At 42.5% G+C, this 22,368-nt stretch overlaps 1 protein-coding gene across 3 annotated transcripts in view; it reads right to left on the reverse strand.

Annotated features, from left to right (window-relative positions):
- Positions 1–22,368, reverse strand: part of ASPSCR1 (ASPSCR1 tether for SLC2A4, UBX domain containing) — a 51,457-nt gene that overhangs the window by 26,308 nt on the left and 2,781 nt on the right. For all 3 annotated transcript variants that reach the window (XM_072881218.1, XM_072881216.1, XM_072881217.1), the window contains 5 exons: positions 18,469–18,569; positions 10,190–10,247; positions 9,294–9,367; positions 8,123–8,534; positions 1,094–1,233 (listed from right to left, as the gene is read on the reverse strand). In XM_072881218.1, coding sequence (XP_072737319.1) covers positions 1,094–1,233; positions 8,123–8,534; positions 9,294–9,367; positions 10,190–10,247; positions 18,469–18,569 — 785 coding nt within the window. The remainder of the gene's footprint in view (positions 1–1,093; positions 1,234–8,122; positions 8,535–9,293; positions 9,368–10,189; positions 10,248–18,468; positions 18,570–22,368) is intronic.

The following is a 22,368-nucleotide window of genomic DNA, read 5'->3' on the forward strand; positions in this document are numbered from 1 at the left end:
GTCCCACGGTCTCAGAGAATGCTTGCAATGTCTAAAGGAATGGTATGATCCACCTGAAACTAAATACATTCATGAAATTAATTTCTTTAAGGAACATACAGAAAACAAAATGCTGTTGTGATAGGGAGGCTAGTCCATCTTAATCTGAGTTTTTAGTTCAGAACTGGAATAAAAGTACAGTAAAATCATGAATATTTGACAGCAAGCTACTTGAACAGTGAGATGCATAGCTAGTCCAGCTTCCTATACTTCCTCCTCTTTGTGAGTGTTCCAAATATTCTCATGTCTTTATTTGTGGCTAAGTTTGATTTTGCTTTATTTCCATTTGGGTAATGTCTTAAAGTTGTTTTTTTCTGATGAAGTCTAATAAAAGGTTAATTCTGTTACTTAAAATAGAAGGTGTTTCTTACTGTCTGAAAATGCTACTAGCTACTACTGAAGTCAGCGGGAGTTACTCTTATGAAGCTGGATCATTGTGTTCATATATTTGTCCATCACAAGTTACAAATTCTATCCATTTAATTCCTAATAGTTAATGTGTAGTCAGATCAAAACAGACAGCAGGAGCTCACCACTCTTTTGGGCCTTTAGCAAATAAGAGCACATCTAATTACAAAAGGCAGTGGCTTCTCTTTCAGAAGAAGGGAGAAGGAAAGAAAGAAAAAGAGGTGGGGCGTTAAGTGACTTTGAGTAACTCCCCGAGATGCAGAATATGGGGAGGAATCTTTCTCTTAATCCTCTCTCAGTGAGGGCCCATCCCTGATTAGCTTGAGGTTCTCAGATAAACTTATCACTGCATAGGCATCACAGACACTTCACGATGAAATTTTCAACATCCACATGAAACCATTATCCCACGCACAAATGCTCAACTGATTCACACAAAAACATAGGTTCACAGGAACACGACATAGCCCTTAAATTCAAATTACATAAAGGGCAGAGACTTCCAGTGCTGATCATTAATTCCACACCCAGTAACTTGTCTACAACCCTTTACCCAGAGATCACAGCCAGCGATAGGTGCATAGTGTCACTCTGCTCAACAAAAGGATATGGAGCAACCTCAGTCACCAACAGAAAGGGAACTTGCCTCTCACTCTGCAGCTGTGCCAAACGTTTCCGTACATCATCCACTGTGACTTCAAAAAACTCATCAGGAAGCTCTTCTGGGCCAGCAGGAAGTGGTTCTAGTAGGTCTAGGTGACATACAAGTGTCTCTCGTTCTACAAGCTACAGAATAAAAATGAGCTTCGATTAGTCTTAAATGCATTGCTTTGCTTATGCTATAAGGTTACTGAAAAAGTAAAAGGACAGTATTTGCAAACTGAAATACAATCACTAGTGTGGAATTCATGCCACTAAGATCAGACTAAGGATACAGAGGTTGTCGGTGTTGTCAATTTTTATAGCTGACAGAGCTTGGGGCACAATTCTTCCCAACAAGTAGTAGGAATCTATATTGTCAGATGAGTCACACCCTAGCAGTTAGCGGCTCTCCACTGTCAGTATAGGAAGCCCAGGGTAATAAGCTCAGCAGTCACTGAAGTCATCTAATGTAAGGAGAGATGACTCCTTTCCAAGGAGCGGCTGTGGAATCTTTTCACTTGCAATACAACGATACTTTGCAGCTGAACCGTACTTCTAGCTAGTTACAACTCCTCAGAAATTACTCCTATCCCAAAACTGTAACCTACCTCTCTCTGCTCTGCTGCAAAACTCTCTCGGTATGTAATCAATTCCTTACCATTCTACAGGCAGCTTACAACTTACACAGTGCTATTGTTTGTACTACAGGCTATAAACTGCCCTTTTAAGTTTTTCATCTGCCATGCACTCCTGGCTTGCATTGTATCTTCTATTCGCTTCACATTCTCTTGCCATAGAACCAATGGCATTAGTTCCCAAACAGGGCTCACTCCATTTCTTCTTACTCTAGAGAGCAATCCTTTATTTTGGGGTAAGATAGTTTCTGACCTGTTGAGTTCTCTGAATTGAGCCATGGCAGGGTTTCATTGTACGTGTTTCAAATTTTTAACCTGGCTTCTGGTGTGCAGAAAGCTCCCTTAGACAGCAAAAACCCTTTTGTTTTGCACTTACAAAGTGCTTAGCACTGAAATCAGCCTTTGTTGCAGGTAAAGCAGACAGATGCAAGGGGAGCAGTTCACCGTATGCATTAGCTACAATAAAGGTACTTAATACATTTATTGGCAACTTTCCCTACACCCCAGCTGCTGAGGGCAGGCCACTGAAGCAGCGCACAGACCTCAAACAGCCAAGACACCCCTCGCACCTGCACGGCAGGGCACAGGCAGCCTGGCCACTCTGCTCCCCCTGCCTCCAGAGCCCAGAACTGGGAGCTGGATATCACAATGGCAAACCTTTCAGCACAATTGTGTCCTGGCCTATACCTGTGGCTGCAGTTATTAAAAAAACAAACAAACAAACAAAAAAACCCAAACAAAAACCAACACCAAAACCCACAACCCCCAAGACCCCCAACGCCCCCCCCATTAGACACACAGCATTTGCTGTCTCTGAAGGGAGAATGACATTATGTATCCCTCCCAATTTAGAAAAGGTTAGACACTGGCTACTATCCCTTAGATCAAAAGCAGCAGCTGCGTCAGTAGGTGAATATAAACCACCACCAGAGTCAAATGCACAGGAAGCAGTTACACCTACTGGCCCTTGAACAATTCAAACTTTTTAAATCATAGAAATATTTAAATGCACAAAGCTTGAGAGCAAACAGAATAGTGTACTGCAGGCTACAGGAGATGCTGGGCGGCAAGCAGTCCATGACTGAAGAACTCCATGAGAACAAAAACTTTGATAGTTAATACGGCATTTCTTCACATTCAGCTGCCAGCCTAACACAGCTCTAGGCTCTATGAACAAACCCGACGCCCATTTCTTCTCCCCTGATTCCCTCATATTCTCTTTCCAATCCTAATTAATGCCCAAATGTCCTCCCTCCATCTGTTCCATCCATTCTCCCTTCCCCCAGGCACAGGGCCCTTGGGAACAGAAGGAGTCTCCCTCAGTCGTCAAAAGCGACAACACAAATTACAAGGCAATGTTCACTCTGCTTGTGGGCACTAAAGGGTAATTTGAGAAATTAAAAGAGCGAGGTTGTGCGGGTGGGACCCTTGGCTACTTTTAGAAAGTTGAGCAGGGTCAGCTCTAACTAGCGGGTGAAGGAGCCTGATTGCAGCTTTCCTGGGGCTCAGGGGGAGGAATGCCCAGCGCTGCAGGAGTGATCCTGAGTGAGCAGAGCCACCCTCTGGGAAAGGGCCTGTTGCACAACGGTCCTAACTGCTGCCAGCAGCTGGCCTGGTAAGGTCAGATCGATGTCAGAGGAGAATTAATCAGGCCTCCCCAGTAATCAGATATACTTCAATCTCCTCAAACAAGCTTTAGTTTCATTTCATTCTAAACACACACATACTGAAAATAGACTTCTTCCAAAAAAACCCAAAACCCAAAAGATTGAGCAGGCATATCCTATGGCATGTTGTGAAGGGCGCTGGGATATGATGGAGAGAATTCCAATGTCTGCATTAGCAAACCCTAAACTCACCATTTAGTATTGGCTCTAGCAAGCACTTTAGCTAATCCTAACAGCAGCAGGATTCCACAGGGAGAGCGTCAGTCGCTGCCCAAACCATGGTAGTAGCTAAGGTCTTCAGCCAAGACATCAGAAGTCACAAGACAGCAGAAGGCAGACATATATCCCAGTCCTAAGTGTTCACCCCTCTTCCTCGCTGTGTGTTCACTGCTCCAGACCAGTGTACGTTAGAACTGTCATTCAAGCGTCGCTTTCCAGACATCTTCGTTCAAACAAATGGGTCTCCGTTGCCAACAAGGTACTGCAAATGGGCAGTCACGATCTTCCCCTCTAGAGCCATTCCCCAGCCTACCAGAACTACCTACGTGCTATGATACAAAACTCACTACTTCCCAGGCATAAATGCCCTATTCTTGATCCAACTTGCATCCAGCCAAGATGTCCCCATTTAATTCTCTGCAGGATACCTGTACTGGCCCCACACAGACACACAGCTACCTTTTAGCTCCTAAGTCTATAATTTTGTCTGTTTCCCCAGCCAACACTGAATGCTGAATATCTTAACTTCCACCAAGACAGGTTACTTAGCTACTACTTAACATGAAGAAACATACTTTTCTGTACCAAAGAAGGAGCAGATCTGTGCATGTCTAACAAGACTGCAAAAATACATAATTAGAGTAAGAATTCCCTAATATTAAATTTTCAGCTAACCCCCAATAACAGAGTGAGACCTCTGGAGAGAGCTGTAATGAGTGAGTTTTTGTGAAACATAATTCAGGTGGTTTGATTCAGAGTTTCTGCAACTCAATTCCAGAATTGCACAACAGGGTCTGATCAGAGAAGGGCAGCACAAGGTGTCTACTAAGCACTGCTTAGCAGCCAAAAGACATCATCATTTTGCCACTGAGGATGCAAAGACTGCCACATCATAATAATATCATAGTATCTCTCCTGCCATGTATTTAACACCCCGTGGAATCAACCATACATCTCGCCTCCTTACAGACATAAGAAACACTCTTCAGAGAGAAAGAGGTATCCATTCCTGTTGCTCTACCAATTCTCTCTTTCCCCAGAGTCCAGCCATCATCCTCTTCCTTCATCCATTACAATTTGCTTACTTAGGTAGTCCAATTAGGCATCTCTCAGTCTGAGTACTCTCAATACAGCCTTATTTTAATGTGTCACCAACGATCCTAACACACAGACAGAATCCAAAAACTACCTTCCTGCAGTGATTTACAAAAAGGAGGCTACCAGGTACACCAACTCGCTTCCCAGTCCACCACACATCTAGTGTATTCTGCAACCGTGACAAAAGGTAACCATCTCCTGTAATAATAAATGGCCACCATATGGCAGTTTCTACCTTCTGTTACGTAACTCTGGAGGAAAGCAAGCTGTGCATTTTGCTGTCATATTTCTGTCAGCAATACCTTTCAGGAGCCAAAGATGCTGCATTACGCTTTGTCACCTTCATTCTTCAAAGTCTCTACTTCTACTACCAAAGTTGAGATGTTAGGCACTCTTCACCAGTAGGCTGAAGCCATCTGTTCACAGCAGTGTCTACTAGGCAGTCTACATAACTGCAGTCTATGCGATAAAGCCAGGTGTCAGGAAGAATGCAGTTCACTCTATGGTCACCACCCCGGACCTAAGTAAGCAAGTAAGCTGAGGAAAACTTACTTCATTTTAAGTGAAGTAGTGGCTATTGTGCTTTCAACAGCAGCAAGCTCTTCCTGGAGACCCACCTCCTCCCCACCACCTCAGGGAGCTCTAATCTCATGGGGAATCTGGTGTAAAGTTACCTTCTAATAATTAATGTTCTGACATCAAAGTCAGCATGCAGCTGTCTGTAAACCATCTTTAGCCCAAGAAACGAAGGGATGCCGGCACAGATTTTATCCAGCCTCTCTTCAGCTTCAAAAACCACACACAGGCAAAGCATTAATGGGAAGATTCTTTTACAAAAATGGACCTTTGATGTTTAAAAATAATTTGTTTTGTTTTGGGTTTTTTCCTCAGGACTGAAAAGGGACAAAAAGCAGATGCCATGTGGCTAGCCCTGCTCTGCTGTTGCAGCTGAGAGCAAGGAGAGTGGAGGATGGCAGGAATGGAGGAGGGAACAAAATGTAATCAATCAGCAGCAAAAGCACCAGAGATCAAAGGGCTTGAAAGCAGCAGTCAAAATCACATGCTGTTTAACACAAGGGCAGAACCCCCCCAACAGAATCTGCAGCTGCTTCCAAAGCTGCTCTCAAACTGGAAGGGAGGCTGGCTCCAGAAGTGCCTCCGAGTGGTTTGAACTGGACTGCAATTCTGAGAAAGATGCCGGATCATGAGAGTCCTTAGGCCACTGCTGTTCAGCTCTGTGCCCAACAACACAACTTCACATTAAGCTGTAGCCAATAAAATGATAAAGTTCTGTCTCTCCACCCAGCATACAGAGAATTGTGGACAACAAGGGTGGTGAAGAATACCACCACAAACTGTCGCACTTCCTTCCTTCCTTCTTTCCATCTCAGACACAACTGAAACGCCTTCTTTCCAAATCCTTCACAGGTGAGACTGTGATTGAAGTAAGCAATACATTAGACTGGACAAATCACCCAGCCTACTGTTTAGTTCTCCATGCTCAGGGTTTGTTCCAAAAGGTTAAATAACATTGATTAGATGGACCCAACATGTTTCTAATATACTGAAATGTTCACCACTGGGTTGGCAAGGCCTCTTTCTGCTACTTTTGTAACTGCTCCAGAGTCCTTCCAGGGTCTAGCTTCTGCTCCTAAACAATTCAGAAACTCATCAAGAATGGACTGCAACCCCAAAGAAGTCAACCAAGGTGGAATCTCTACATCAGCGTGAGAGCATACACATAGTCTTGCTAAATTCCTCCTGGATTGAGCTCCCTTTCTCTCTACTTAGGGCTTTCCATTGTTTAATCCTGTGGCTGGATCAGAACCAGAGATAAACACAAAACTCCAACTCTAGGAGGTAGTAAAGAGTGGGAAACAATGAAGGGGATCTCTGAATGCTACAGCCAGCCCTAGTGATGATGTGTGCAGTGAAGGGGCAAGGGAAAGAGCCGCTCACAGAGAACCCAGGATGTGAAACTCCCAATGCGCAATAATGTGGAGTAAGTTATGAATTTAATGCCTCCTGTACTTCATTTTACGCTACTTGCCAGACATGTCCAACCTTGCCGGAGGCATTCAATTCCATGCAGCTGCCCTACAGAAAGCATACTTAACATCATTCAAACGCCATTCTGTGATGGCATCACAGCACTCTTGAGCCATCAGTTCTGGTATCTCTACATGGGCTAAAGCATTTTTAATTTTAACCAATACAGTTTTACTTCAGAGACACCAACAGTGATGACAGACGTGCAATTTGTCTTTCTGGGAAAAGGGTTAGAGAGAGGTAGACTCTATTTAAGAAGCAGGATATTTTAGAGTAAGACAGAAGACACTTCCATATGCAAGCAGAAACAGAAAAGGATGGAAGGTTTCTGCTTTGTCTACAATACTAAGAAAATAAAGACTTACAGAAGGGATTGGACTAGACTGAAAGGAAGAGGTCCAGACCCGTTTTTTTCAAATGTCGAACTCTTGGCAAGTAAGATGCAACTGTAGCTGAAAAATTCCTTTCCTAGATCTATACCCCTTACATTCTACCACACGTGTCACCGAAAGAGTTAAACTGTAAGTCAGAGTGACCACAGGCAGAAGGAACTCTGAGGAAGCAGATGTTAGCAACTACCAGCATGGGATATTGCTTTTATTATAGCTTTACTATGGAGTTCCACATTCCACAGAAAGGCTCAGACGAGAAATCTGAGCACACCTTACCACCTAGGAGTTAGAAACTGACCATCTTCTCAGATCTTGGAATTCATGGGATTGAGTTGCAAACCTGTTAAGACTGCTTCTGCTCCTAGGAGAATCCTACAACAAGCTAGAAAAGTCATCGCTTTCCATATGTAAAACTCTACCAAGCTTATACCTTCTGCGTAATCTGTGAGATAAGTGAGTCACAACAAGCAGTAAGCACCTTCAGGTTATTATAAAACACAAGTCTGACCAAACTCTGCTCATCTTTAGCAAGACTACACAGCAGATGGCAATTTTTAAAACAAGGACAAGTACCCAGGCTCAGGTGACAAAGTGGGCATTTGTTAATTAAATTTGCATTTAATTTGAGGCACAGAGATTCAGGCTCTCCTGGACTGTGCTTTTAACGTAGTTGTGTTGCCTCCATTAAAACCATTCATCAAGGATACCTCAAGGTTCAAAGCTTTGCTTGGCTCTGGATAGCAAATTCTTAAATTCCCATCCTTCATATTTCCTACAGTAAACTGTCCAAAACGCAATACTTCCTTACCGAACTCTTGGCAGTACCCAAGAACTGTATGTCACCAAGGCACTTAACCCTATACAATGGGGAAAAAGTCTTAAATATGGAAACATCTTTTTCCTCGTAGGAGCTTAGCCTCAGGCAAGGCAGAATAAAAAAAAAAGCCCCCATCGCAAACAAATTTTTCCTTACCTGTTCTTGCTCCTTTTGCAGTTCTTGGCTGTTCTTAGACTTCTTTGGCTTAGAAGGGCCTCCAGGGCTGGAAAAAGTTGTTGGCAGCTTTGAAGATGGCATATCTAACCCAAGAGATGGTACAGCTACAGAAGAGTCCCCCAGACGCTGTCCATCTCCAAAAAAAGGGACAAATGGGGTAGACTCGGGCTCTGAGGAAGGCCATAGCTCCTCCAAGCTGGCATGAGATTCTCTAATCGAGTCTTGCTTGTCTGTGCAGCTGTTTAAAGACATGGCCACATCCCTGTGGTCCAAGTCCTTTGGGAATGTGTTTGCTTGAGGTAGGGGCACATCCACTCTCAGCTCATTACACTGCACCGTGGCACCCGCAGCTTCCTCCTGACCAGATGAACTGCATTTCTTCATGACAACTCTTAAAGAAAACACCAAAAGGAATAAAAACAAAATCATTTATCCTAGCAGTACTACCCTCCCCATTCTCAATGTGACCATGACACAAAGACGACAGCTAGACTCAAATATACCCCTAATTTAATGATCTGCTTCTTCCAGACACTCACAAAGAACAAGCTCCAGTTGCTCTGAAGTTAAGGGTGGGAGGTCGGGGGTTTGTGCAAAAAAACAGAACAGGAACTACCCACTCCACAGGAAGAAAACTGCCTTCCAGGAAAAACAGCAGTCAGTTGTAAAGCACAGCTTCTAATCACTCCTGCCTTCTGTATATACTGCAAAGAACTGGCTAGAAGATCACAGAAAGGCTGTCACTGTCCCCCACCTCACCCTCCCAAACAGTCAGCAGGAGGCACTGCAGGGACTGGGAGTTTAATGCCTGAAATCCAAAGCAGGGAAGAATGAAGTGGTAGATGACTGTCCTCTCAGAGAGACTTTTAACTTTGAATTGTATGTTTCACTCACGGGGGGGGGGAGAAAAAAAGACGCAAACAAGCCCCTTTAATCTGCACATGACTGGTCAGTGCCAGCATCTGCAGCTGTGCGAAGCACATCTGGGCAGCAGTTTCAGATAAACAGGCAAATACAATAATTACTGAGTGGCGCGAGGTTTGTCTTTTTGAACTTTTTTTCATGCTTTTTTTTTGGTATTTGAAACAAAACAAATTCACCAGCAGAGTGAAAAGGAAAAATAAAGAATCCAGGCTTTGCTCCTCCCAACCTGATGATGGCACTGCCTCCAGTCAGGCCCAGTGACTTCAGTGTTGTCTTCTCTAGGGCATCTTTTCCTGATACCTGCAACAAAAAGAGAGGAAAGTAATTATGGCAACTGCCTACCTGGGAGAGTATTTAAAGTGCTCCTTCTAGAAATAAGCCTGTATCAAAACAAACACCACACAGCACCAGAAACAGCTCAAAACACACTCCTCCTGCCGTTGGAAATGAGACCTGAATCCATCTGTATTCACCTGTACTGCTTTACCAAATTCACTGCTTATTAAATGATCTCAAGGGAAGATGACCTACATATGTTCCCATCCCATACATACATCCAAATCGGATCCAACCTCAGCAAAGCATTATTTTTATGTCAGAAGTTAAATCACAGGCAACATCTCAGAGCTGAAAGACAGCCAATCTCATTACGTACACCTCCCATCTGCTTGTAATGACCTGTTCCAGAATAAAGATGATCTGTCCACAGAGGTCAGTGGGAAGTGAAGGGGACAGCTAGGGAGAGCAAATTCCATAATACGCACATACAAAATATTAAACAAAACATTAACAGCAAAAGATCAAAACACAGAGAAAAGCAAATATTTATTAAAATGAAACCACTGTTTTGACTCGAGCTTTAAAAGAAGTTGGAAAGAAAAACACAAACAGGTCATTGAGCTCATTTTATGGGCTCAGAGGTCTAAACGGCCCAGGGTTATGTTCCAAGAGAGCTTTTTTCCATACAGACACGTCATGCTTTGAAAAGACCAACATTTTTCTGCTTCCCCTCTCAAGAAAGTTCAAAAGAAGCACTTTCCAGGTTGGAAAGCAGAGCTGAGTTTTTCTTATTTTTTAGGGACAGAAGGACAAGAGACAGTTAAGAAGACTTTGCTGACCTACCTCATCTCGCATGTAAATACAGACTGGAGAGAATTCACCATGCTGTTCCATAAACTCCCTGCAATAAAGAGCAAAATACTGCAGCATCTGTAGAACAGTCTACCCCCTCCAAAACCAAATGTAGAGCAATACTAAGAAGTTAAATTAGCTAGCAACACTCTCCTCCATGTTCCTCCAGCAACAACCATTACACAGTTCACAAAGTCAGTATTAGACATTAGGTAAAGAATTTGCTCCAATGCATTCACTGTTCCTTAAACACAGCTCTGGAAGTTTAAAAACAAAGGAGCAATAATTAAAGTTAATTCTGAAATTAGTCGATCTTACTAGATAAATTTGAGCACATCATTCTTCATCATGTGCCTCAGTACCCAGTCTGGAACTTGACTTAATAATACTTGCTCTTTTTAATCCCTTATCTAAGTAAATAGTTTATTACAGTTTAGACTGTACTTTCCTTGGGGACAGGTCAGTTTCTTTCCATGTATGCATAGCAACAAACAGAATGAAATACTGCTCTAAAGCAAATAATCTGAGGACAAAGAATTTGCCTGTCTTAGTATCAGACAGATTAAAAAAGAAAAAAAAAGAAAAGAAAAGAAAAAAGAAACAGCCGAAGCTTTCAGACTCTGGAGAGCAGGGACAAAACAAAGCCAAAGGAAAGGCTGCCGCAGTAGACAAAGTGAAGATCAACCCACATTTAAGCATTTCAGTGAGGCAGGACACATATTAGCAATGATGCAAACTGCTGACAGGCCATCTGCAGAGGAAGACATGAGTGAAGGACTCTTAGCATAGAGAAGGGGAAAAAACAGTAAGATGCTACTCTTCCCATTTTCCTCTAGATAAGCAATTCTGAGGCATTCAAGTAGAAGAGAAGCTTTATTACATATTCACTTGATCAAACACAAAGACAGACAGGGAAAAGACAATCACTGCCTGTCACAGCAAGTCTCAGTTCTCTTCCACCCAAGATCATGCAATTTCAAAAGAGAGCACATGGGGAGAACCCTACAACAAGGTGTTCTTAATGGGGCGGGGGGGGGGAAGGACTAACACTTTTAGCAAGGAAACCTCAGATGTCTGTAGAAAACTAAAAAGCCTTGAAGAATTAACCAGTACATTACAATGAAGCACTGAAATCAGTGACAGAATTAGATTCAACAGCAGAAGAAACTCTCTTTCGTGTTGGTCTCCCCTTCAGCAAAGTGAAACTCAAACTTAAATCAGCCAAGAATGTGGTAAAACATGAAATTAAGGAGAACAGTTTGCTTCTCCCCCCCAAGCACACCAATGGCAAAAGGTGACCAGAAAAACACTGTCCATGCTGAGACAGTGGTGTTTCGGAAATATAACTGGCTGAATTCTCACAAGCTTTTTTTTCAAAAGTTTTAGATTCAAAAAGTTTCAGCCTAACTTAGCAGGGGAAACTACAAAACAAAAGGTGAGAAAGTTGCCCCAGGATATTCCCCATCAACACAATGAGAACTGATTAGATTTATCCTTCTCCACAACACTCCAGTAGCTCTTGTTAGCACATTCTGTCCTGAGCTCTCTGTCATTTCAGTGGCACCAGGACACCCCTTGGTAAGAAGCTGGTATATACCATCTGCACAGCAACAGCTGTTTTATCGTCAAAAGCAAAACAGCTGAAATTCTTCCTCATGGTAAACTCCCTTGATCTCAGTGCTCTCCAGAGTCCAGTCTCCAGGGGGAATGGCTTTCCTCTATGCCTCACCCCACCAGGAAACAATCACCCATCATCTTGGGTGACTTGAAGAGAAATCACCTCTCTGCAAATCAGCTAATGAAATCCACCTGACAGTCCAGTAAAGCGACACATCCTTGCTCATCTCCTGAGGCCTCTGACAAGAGGCTGAAGCTAGTTCCTGAAGTCAACTTGTCATGTGATGCCCTATTACACCGGTGTTAACTACTGAACTCATGAGGAGCTTTGCAAACGACTGACTCTTGTGGTTTCAGCTGGGATAGAGTTAATTTTCGTCCTAGTAGCTGACATAGTGATGTGTTTTGGATTTAGTATCAGAATAATGTTGATAGCACACTGATGTTTTAGTTGTTGCTGAGTAATGCTTACACTAGTCAAGGGCTTTTCAGCTTTCCATGCTCTGCCAGGCACACAAGAAGCTGGGAGGGGGCATAGCCAAACTGGCCAAAGGGCTATTCCATACCATATGGTGTCATGCTCAGTATATAAACTGGGGGGAGCTGGCCAGGGGGTGCAGCAATCGCTGCTCAGGGACGGGCTGGGCATCAGTCAGCGGGTGGTGAGCAGTTGCATCACTTGGGGTTTTTTCCCCTGGGTTTTGTTCCTCTCCCTCTCTCGTTAGTTTTCCTTCTCATTACAATTTATTATAGTATTTTTTTCCCTAGTTAAACTGTTCTTATCTCAACCCATGAGTTTTCTTACTTTTGCTCTTCAGATTCTCTCCCTCATTCCACCGGGGGGGCGGGTGAGCAAGCGGCTGTGTGGTGTTTGGTTGCCAACTGAAGCTAAACCACGACACTGACTTACAGGAAGAGGCACTTAACTGCCTCTTCAGTCACCAGATTCTAGTCTCTGCAGTGAACTTCACAGAAAAACCCAAAATCTGCAGGACCCTGGCAGCCTGAAAGAAGTCCAGTATTTTTCACTGGAAATTAGAAGTTTTGGAAAGATATTTCTACTTCAATCATTTCTCTGCATTGTTTGTAATTCTGCAGTAGCAGTCATAGCCACACATTCTCCTACATATAAATGCAAAACATACATCAACTTGGTGTCCAAGTGTCACAAAATTTAAGCAGGAACTCAGACTGCTTATATCTAGTGCATCGCTTACACCTATCAGTTGTACCTTCACTAACTCATTCTCTATCTTGTGCTTTAATTTGTGAGCATCACACTTGGGGGATGGAACAGGGAATGACTATAAGAAAAGGATGTCAGTGATCAAGGCTAGGTTCATTCTGACTTTTCCTGGAAAGGAGTTTAATGAACGGAGTTCCACTACTTAAAACATTCTGCCTTCAGCATCTTGTAATTTAAATACATACATTTTGGGATGCAATATTACCAAACACAAAGTTATCGCCAGCGTTTATGTAGGAAAAGGATCCCTTAAGTAATAGTCAAAATCCATTCAGTCAACCAAGCGTCTAATTCTGAAGTGACTGCGTACATTACATAGTATGTCTGTGCTGCGGCCACACAGACTACTGCTGTTAGAAAGGCTTCTACTTCATAGCTGGTAAGTCCACGAATAGGCATGCAATAAACCCAACCATGACGGAAAGACCACCTTAAGACAGGGATAACACTTTCTGTTCAGGAAAGAAGGAAAGAAAATAACCCTTAGCACTTCTGCTGTGCAAGCAGGTTGCTGAAGACAAGAGTCTGTATACCTAGATGCATCTTACTACTTTCAATGCAGCGGTTCCAGTAATCTTAAGTATCATCATAATGTTCAAAATTACTTAACAACAATAGCTTTCCCAATATTATCCTTATGTAGTCTTTCTATTACATCCAAAACACATCACAGATGAGCAGCTTAGAAGAATATATATACAATAAATGTCTTACATAATATTTTAACATTACCCTATTTAGCCCAGCACAAAGTGATAAAACAAGCTGAATGGGGAAGGAGTCAACCAGCCTACAGAGTAGAAAGTGAAGGGAAATAGCCATTAAGTTCCGGGAAAATTCATCAAGGGCATTTACATTTAGACTCAAAACTCAGCTTCAATGAAATGTAAGTGAAATAGCTGGAACCAGAAGTTACTCAGGATTGAGAGAGCCACCTGGAAAATTATGATACTCAATCCTTGAGTAATCCGCAAGAGCAAGAGCACATCAAAAAGTTCCAGCTGGAGGATGTGAGGGAGCAAACCTGTTAAGCGCAGACCAGAACTGAGACTGCTGTTTGGTTTAATTGTAGCAGTCTACCTCCCATCTTGATCTAAAGGTTAAAACTTAAGCCTTTCTCAATAAAGCATGCAACAGCATGGTGATATGGGACAAGGTGGGTCACAATGAAACTGAGAAGCTCCACTTGCTAGAGTTAGCAAATCCAGAGTAACCTGTAAAACCAGACCTGAGGGTCGGGTCTCGTTTAGGGAAGTCAGGGGCTGAGAACTACTTCCAGACCAGCCGCAACAGATCACAAGGGGTGTATAGACCTGAGGTACCATTCTTTCGGAACACTTCTCCCAGCCACCGCACCAAATCCCATTGTGCAGAAAGCAACAGACACACCCAGAGCATTCAAACTACTACATTCAAGCTTCAGATTATGAAACACAGTTAACTTTCTAAGTCAAGATGAACAACCAGAACAACACTAGAACAGGTGTGCCACCATTTGCAGTTCTGCAATTGGTTATTCTCTGTCAAGGACAGAAAGCCGTATACAATGCTCTGCAGGAATCAAGAGACTAAGTTCCTAATAGAGAATGAGCACAATCTTGTGATTCAAGACCCAGGCTCCAACCTCCCTCACTCCTTTCGCAACAGTAACCGAGTAAGTTCCAAAGGCCAACGCTTGATGAGGAAAGGCAGAAAAAAAATCTTGTCTTTTGACTGGAAGATTGGAACAAAACAGCACCTAAGAGACTACCATTAGCACACCATAGCAGGCTATGTGCGCTCAGACCTTTCCAGACAATCCAGGAGAGCTAGTCATCCCTACCTTATTTTCAATGGATTTTGCCTCCAATCAGGATCAGCTGTATCCCTACAGGAATCCTTGATAAAAGTGCACAAAAGATAAAGGACTGCTGAGACATGGAGGAAACAGCTCAGAATCACAGAAAAGGCCCAAAACAGCCCAGAGGGATAAAAGCTTGAATGTCAAGTTGCCAGTCTATCAGAAGAGGTAGATGATCACCCTTTAGGAGGGGAGAAGCCAAGACACAGTGGAACACAGACCCTCACCACACAGACCCATAAGAGAGCAAACCAATTTGACTTACACAACCCAGCTTCGTTCACCTTTCCAAAACTGCTTTCCACTTCAATCCAAGAAACTCTTTGGATTGAAGAGCCTTCTAAAAATGTATGGAAAATATCTGAACTTAATGAGTGATACCACAAAAGTAGCAGAGTCAAACCGTCTTCACGTGTCCAGAGTGCAATCACTTCTATGTAAAACAGTTTACAAAGCTGCTGAAGCTGCCAGACAGGCAAGAGTGGGAGACAGGAAAGCAACAGTTCTCCCAGGCCTAATGCTAAAAGGGTATACAACGCTTGTGCCCTCAATCAGTCTCTGCAGAACAGACTCCAAGGAAAGATCCCCCAGAGACTTATTTTTGTGTAACTCTTGGAAGCCAGCAGGCTCCTCCTCCAGCTGCTGTTAATCCATTACATGCATTCACTGAGGCAAGCACACACATCAAACACACTGTCATTTCTTTGATGTGCTGTTCTTCAGAAGGGGAACGGCAAGCAGATTAGATTCCTTCATGTAGTGATCTGACAGGGCCTGTAAACATCTTGTGCAAGGACTGCCGCACGCTGAGAGGAGGAGCAGCCTTACAATAGCTTCCAGACCTTCTTCAGACCCAATTAGCCAAGATGGACGCTGGAAACCCGGGGGAAATTCCAGTGGATTTAGAATACTTCCCCTCACGCACTTAGAGCAGCTGAGCATTCCAGGAAAATGTCTCCAGTTGGAAAGTCAAAGGAAGGATTCGGCAAAAGTCAACAACTAGCTGACTAGTTAGTCAACTGAGTCAATACACACTGAAAAGCAGCACAGCCCATGAAATCTATATGGATGGCTATAGATCCAGCTTGTTTTGTGATTAAGTCACACACAGCATCTTTGCTGCTTGTTGAACTTAATCAGAAGTTTGCAAAGTCCATCCAAACATCTGAGCTCAGCTTCCAGAGGGCAGAAGAGTACAGCTGTGTCTTATGAACTGACGTTAGTAATGCTTAGCACAGTGTAGCAGTTAGAATCTTAAAAAGAGCAGCATGTTCATTAACTATTAGTATTACAATAACCTGTAACAAATAAAACCACTCCAAAGGAGAAAAATCATATAAAAAGCTCAAAATTTAAACCAAAGAAATAACCAACTAATGTGCGAGAAAGCCACACAAAAGCCATTTGTCACTGTCCATAATTACCACCCCCACTAGTCTACCAGTTCCCAAACTGCAACAGGCACTCTTCTCGTCCCAGAGGGCACAAAGTATGTAGTAAGGTACAAGAGGGGCCTTAAAACACCCAGGAAAATTATACCTGGCTTTTCTTGCCTACCTCTTTCCTTGATCAAAAGAAAAAAAATTCTTTCCTCTCTAGCATCTACATGAAGACTGCCCCTTTTGACGTAAAAGTAAATGCCATAGTGTAGACCTGGTCCCTGACCATGAAAGACAAAAACAGAATGGTCAGTAAGACTCATTTAGATCACTTGAGAGTCACTAGAGTGCCTCAAGCATTTCCTCAAACTATGGTTTGATGATACAATATGTTGAGTAGAAAAACTGACATACACCATTCCTACCCATCTGCTGCTTCCTCCTTTTGGATCCTTGTTTCCAGACATGCTACACTTCTTGTCATAACTGCCTATGAGAAACAACCCTTAACTGGGTTAGGAAACTTATCTACCTGAAAGATAACATAGGGAAAATACTATTTTTCACCTGAGTCAGCTACTTAAGCTAATTCCCCATAAAGCTGCACAAATGGTATGAGGGGAGTTAGACAGGATGGCAGGAAGTGAGCAGTAACTGTTCAGTCCCCTATTGCTACATGGAAGATGCCCCCGATTCAAACTCCCTTCCTTGGGCCAGCACTAGTCACTCCTTTGATCTTGTTATGGGCCAGTCAGGGAGCTAAGCTAGCAGAAAACTAACAGCACATAATTGGGAGGCTGGAAGAATTAGTTCCTTACCCTGGAAACAGCTCCGGAGCAACTCCAGTCACACAATTCAACTGTGCAACCCTGACTTAATGAGATAATGTCAGCCAATTCAACCCCAGAACCATGCTTCTTAGGCTATTTCAATTGCAGTGTAGAACAAGCAACTTCAAACTTCAGTTAAAGTAATTTATGCTCGTACATGTTAGTCTAGCACTAACACATACCCACCAACATTGACCTGCCAGTCAATTACTACGGCTCAGCTAACAGGTGGCAATCCATCATTTTGCATCCTATAACTGTACCCTAAAAGGTTGAGCTTATCTGAATGCTACTGCACCATCACCCTTACTACTGACTACTCATTTCATAGCTTTTCTAGCAGCACAGCCTTGGAGACTTCAAAAGTTTTGACGCAGAAAGCTACTGTCTCTTTAGGTGAGTATTTAATTGATTTGAGAAATTAACAAAAATAGTCCCAACCTGCACAATACCATAGCACAGCATCTGTACAGATGAGCAAGAGATTCAAATGCAACAGAGAAACTAGCAGAAGGTGAGGAATTTAAGAGAAAGAACAAGCTAGAAACACAGAATCTGAAAAAAACATTTTATCAAGAGAAAGGTAAAGCCAACTGCAACAGAAAAAAAATGAAATTTGGAAATTCTGTTCAGAACAGAATGGCTGTCACAGCTTCAAGGCTTCATCTTCCAAGCCATGACAAAAATAAAAGAACTGTCTTTGGAGAAAAGTTTATTACCTTGACATTTCAAAACAATACAGTATTTTTAAGTCAAATCTAAAGACAAAAGAAAGCACTGAATGTAGACTGGACTCTAACCCATGTATGCATTCAATAAATGTACAACCAGAAATTCTTCCATTTAATCAGGATCTAATCAGTCTTTTGAAGATTCCACATTAGCCTGCTGAGAGCTCCAGATTTCCTTGAAGAACCTGCACGACAGCAAGCCTCAAAAGCAATAGCAACTCGCTTAAGAACCCCCTCCACCACATGGAACCGCAGCACAGAAATACCGGTGATCAAGATAATCTAGGCTACCATCTCAACGCTGGCAGTAACTTGACTTCAAACAAGTTTGTGTAAAAGGTGCAGCAATATATCCAGTTATAGTTTCTTCCTAGCCTTAGCTGTTTGTTACCGGTTTATGCCCTGAACCAGGAGCGCTACTCCAGGATTAAAAAAAAATAATGAAACTATGGAGTGTCAAATCTGAAAGAGCAAGGAAAAGGCAAACATCTGTGTTGTAAAGGAAAAACCACAGTCAAATAAATGCAAATTCTATAAATCTGCGGGATTTAGCTGGATCACCATAACAACTAACTACTGTCATGCAGAGATCCATCCAAACAAGTATTTTCCCACTGCATTGCTCACCTGATCTTTGCAAAATGGTTGAGAAGTTCCCACAAAGTCTGTTGACAGAGAAAGGTGTCTTGCAAACGGGAGCCATCATCTAATTGTAATGCGATCCGAACCTATAGGAAAAATACACTGAATTAATCTGAAAACTGAATGAAAACTTTTTTTCTTCACAACAACTTTTTTCAATATTTCAAGGATCTCTAGAACCTGCTATCCAAAAAAACATTACTTCCTTCTAAACACTTGCTGCAAAGGATTATGTTAGTTAAAAATGCAGAGGACTATTCAAATGATTGTTTTAGAAATTAATATTTAGAATAGTCCTATTCTGCTATGAATATGAGTATTATATATGAGGATCTTATGAAAGACAGTGTCAAAGGCCTTACTGAAGTCCAGGTAGACCATATCCACTGCTCTCCCCTCACCTACCAGGCCAGTCATTTTATCATAGAAGCTTATCAAGTTGGTCAAACATTACTTCCCCTTGTTGAATCCATGCTGGCTACTCCTGATGATTCTCCTGTCGTTCATGTGCCTGGAAACGGTTTCCAGGATTAGCTGCTCCATTACCTTCCCAGGGATCAAGGTGAGGCCAACCCACCTGCAGTTCCCTGTGTCCTCCCTTCTTGCCCTTCTTGAAGATAGGAGTGACATTCACTTTCCTCCAGTCTTCAGGCACTTCTCCCAATTGCCATGATCGATCAAAGACTATCAAGAGCAGCCTTGCAGTGACATCTGCGAGCTCCCTCATCACTCATGGGTGCATCCCATCAGGGCCCACGGACTTACGTATGTTCAGTTTGCTCAAGTATTCCCCGACCTGATCCTCTTCCACCAAGGGTACTTCTTCCTTGCTCCAGCCTTCCCCCCGGTCTGTGGGACTTGGGATGCCCGGAGGCCAGTTTTGATAGTAAAGACTGAGGCAAAGGTGGCATTCAGCCTTTTCCATGTCCTGTGTAACCAAGTCCCCTGCCTTGTTGAGCAACAGGCCCACATTTTCCCTAGCCTTCCTTTTGTCACCTATGTACTTAAAGAAGCCCTTCTTGTTGTCTTTGACGTCCCTGGCCAGATTCAATTCCAGCTGGGCTTAAGCTTTCCTAACCTTATCCCTGGATGCTTGAACAAGGTCCCTCTATTCCTCCCAGGTTACCCATCCTTGCTTTCACTCTCTGTAGGCTTCCTTTTTGTGTTTGAGTTTGGCCAGGAGCTCCTTCATCCATGCAGGCATCCTGGCATTTTTGCCTGACTTCCTATTCGTTGGAATGGACCGCTCTTGAGCATGGAGGAGGCGATCCTTGAGTATTAACCAGCTTTCTTGGGCCCCTCTTCCCTTCCATATCCTGAACTGAAACATATTCAGACAAAGGCCAATGCAAGCGTCCCAAATAATGTGTCATCATGAGCAATTGAGATGTTCTGTTTTACACAAGCTGAAACTTTACAGCAAGGGTCTTTACAACTATACAAAATGAATTCCAATAACCCAGACAGGATAGATGCAGCTGCATAAACTAAAACACCAACCCAGAGCTCTGTCGACTTAAGCATCAATTTGCAGAACAACTTCCCTGAGGCAGAACAAACAGTACACTTGCACATCCACACAGAGAAACAACTAACACAGTCCAAATCTATCTCTGAGTTATTGAAGACCTAACCAACTATCATCAGTCCAAAGAGACTACCTGTGTAACTTGCAACTCACTAATGCTTCCTAACCGCAAAATTTTGACATACAATTTAAGAGTGAATTAATCAAAAATCTCGAAAATAATTCTGGACGTTCAGTTATTGAGTTCTTAAACGCCTGCAGAAAAAGGCAGAGGACAGCTAGCTGCCTCTTCTAACAGGCCTTTTCCAACCTGGAATGTGAACACTCACGTTCATTAGCAGGTGCTCATGCAGATCCTACATATTCTTCAGAGAATTGCTAAAAAAAAAAAAAAAACAAAAAAAAAACCCCACACAAAACACCAACAAAAAAATCCAAGGCATTGCTAAAATGAACACACTGAGGACAGTCCTGAAGAACTTCAAACTCCTGATAGTCCCAAGGGAAAAATCCAGCAGCTGACCAAGAGATGGAGAATGGCAGAGCACTTCAGGCGTTATCTTTACCTTTTAGAGAATATTCAGCCTTCTTTTTCAAAATGTGTAACTCTAAGTTTTCCCAATCAGCTCACCCGTCTAAAGAAAAGTAAAAAAAAAAAAAAAGTCCCTATTAGATAGCACCTAGTGCTTCTAGTCAGCTATGGTTTTCTGAAGTCCACAGATATTAGCCTTATTCAAAAGTCTGAGAAGGACATAAGCCTAGGACATCAACAGAAGCTTTCTTTCATTCTGTGTTTTCATGTGTCCCTACCGACAACCTCAGTGCATCCTCTCTCTCTCTGTGAGAACGTGTGCGTGTGTGTGTGTGTGTGAGTGAGTATTGGGGGGGGGGGGGGGGAGAAGAGAGAGATGGGAAAAAATAGACACCACACACTCCAGCAATCTACTGTGATTTCCTTGGAGGAATATGTTTGTCATCTGCCTCGGCTCCTACCAGTTCTTGCAGGACTGCAAATTGTGATCTGCTGGAGACAGGAATTTTTTGACATACAGGAAACAGTGGCATCATCAACAACTAGCCAACAGAACTAAGTCGTTTCATCCCACCGCTAACACAACCTCCTGGTTTCTCCTGTGCTGGAGACAAGCCTTAGATTATTCTCAGCTACAGCACAGTGATGACAGCTGACATCACTATTCTATAAGAATCCAGCCCAGAAATTCAGACTACCAGTTGCATCAGTTTTTGGGCAACAGTTCAAAGCTAAGCATGTCACGAAAGTCATATTCAGTCAATTAGAAAAGTATTTTTAAAAATCCCAGGCTCTATATAAAATAATAGAGAGACCAGTGCCAATTATCTTCTAAGTTTACAAACATATAAACAAAAGGCTAACAACTTTAACACTAGAACTGTACTGATGGCACCCCTAGATCACCTGCCATCACAAGGGGAATTTGTTCAATTTTTCACTAAAGAACTGTCTTACAGGAATCAATGATTCTTACAAGTGAAGGCAAATCCAAAAGCATTCTATTTTTAAAATATCAGATTTGCTGAACAAACTCACAATTTATCAAAACCTGTATTCTGTCTCGAGGGGTAACTGCTGCCAACGCACCACAGGAAAGCACACCTACTTCCGTGCACATTAGCTCAATAAAAGAGACAATAACAAAAGGCACAGAAGCAAATTCATCCCAACATTACTGCCGCTGGCCTGCATGACTGAGTCCGCATCTCAACGGCCACTATATCATGGCATAACGCAAGTGTCAGTTCTGGTCACAGAGTTATCCAGCTGTTTTAAACTTCCTACAGTATTTGACACTAGTTCCCTGTAGCAGGGAATTCTTTTGGTCAGTTGTATTTTGTGCAAAGTATTTTCTTACACTGTGTGTAAAATTCTTCCAAGTGAAATCTCTGTTCTTAGTTTACGGGACAGCAACTCTGTTAGACTGCACCCTTCACAAGCATATTTGCTACATCTTCTCAACTCCATAAAATACCAATGAGTACTCCAAGGGGAGCCTCACTTCTGTAGATTCTTCTGTTGAAGTACAACTAAACACTAACAACTTAAACTTTCATTAGCTCTTCTCTTTTGTGATCTAAAGTAGCAATTTCATGTTATAATCCCTCTCCTACAGTCCTTCTCACCCATTCCGATATGCTGCATATATCTTCTTGGGAAAATAAATAAATAAATAAATAAATAAATAAAATCACTGTTTTCCTTCAGTACAATACTTCCCAAACTGGCTGCAAATGTCAGATAAAGTCATCACTGTACCATTTTAATGGAAACACTTTCCTCTGGAAGACGAACTCCATGCCATCACAACTGGTTTTAACTG

Source organism: Ciconia boyciana, chromosome 16 (genome assembly GCF_034638445.1).
Source record: "Ciconia boyciana chromosome 16, ASM3463844v1, whole genome shotgun sequence".
NCBI lineage: Eukaryota > Metazoa > Chordata > Aves > Ciconiiformes > Ciconiidae > Ciconia > Ciconia boyciana.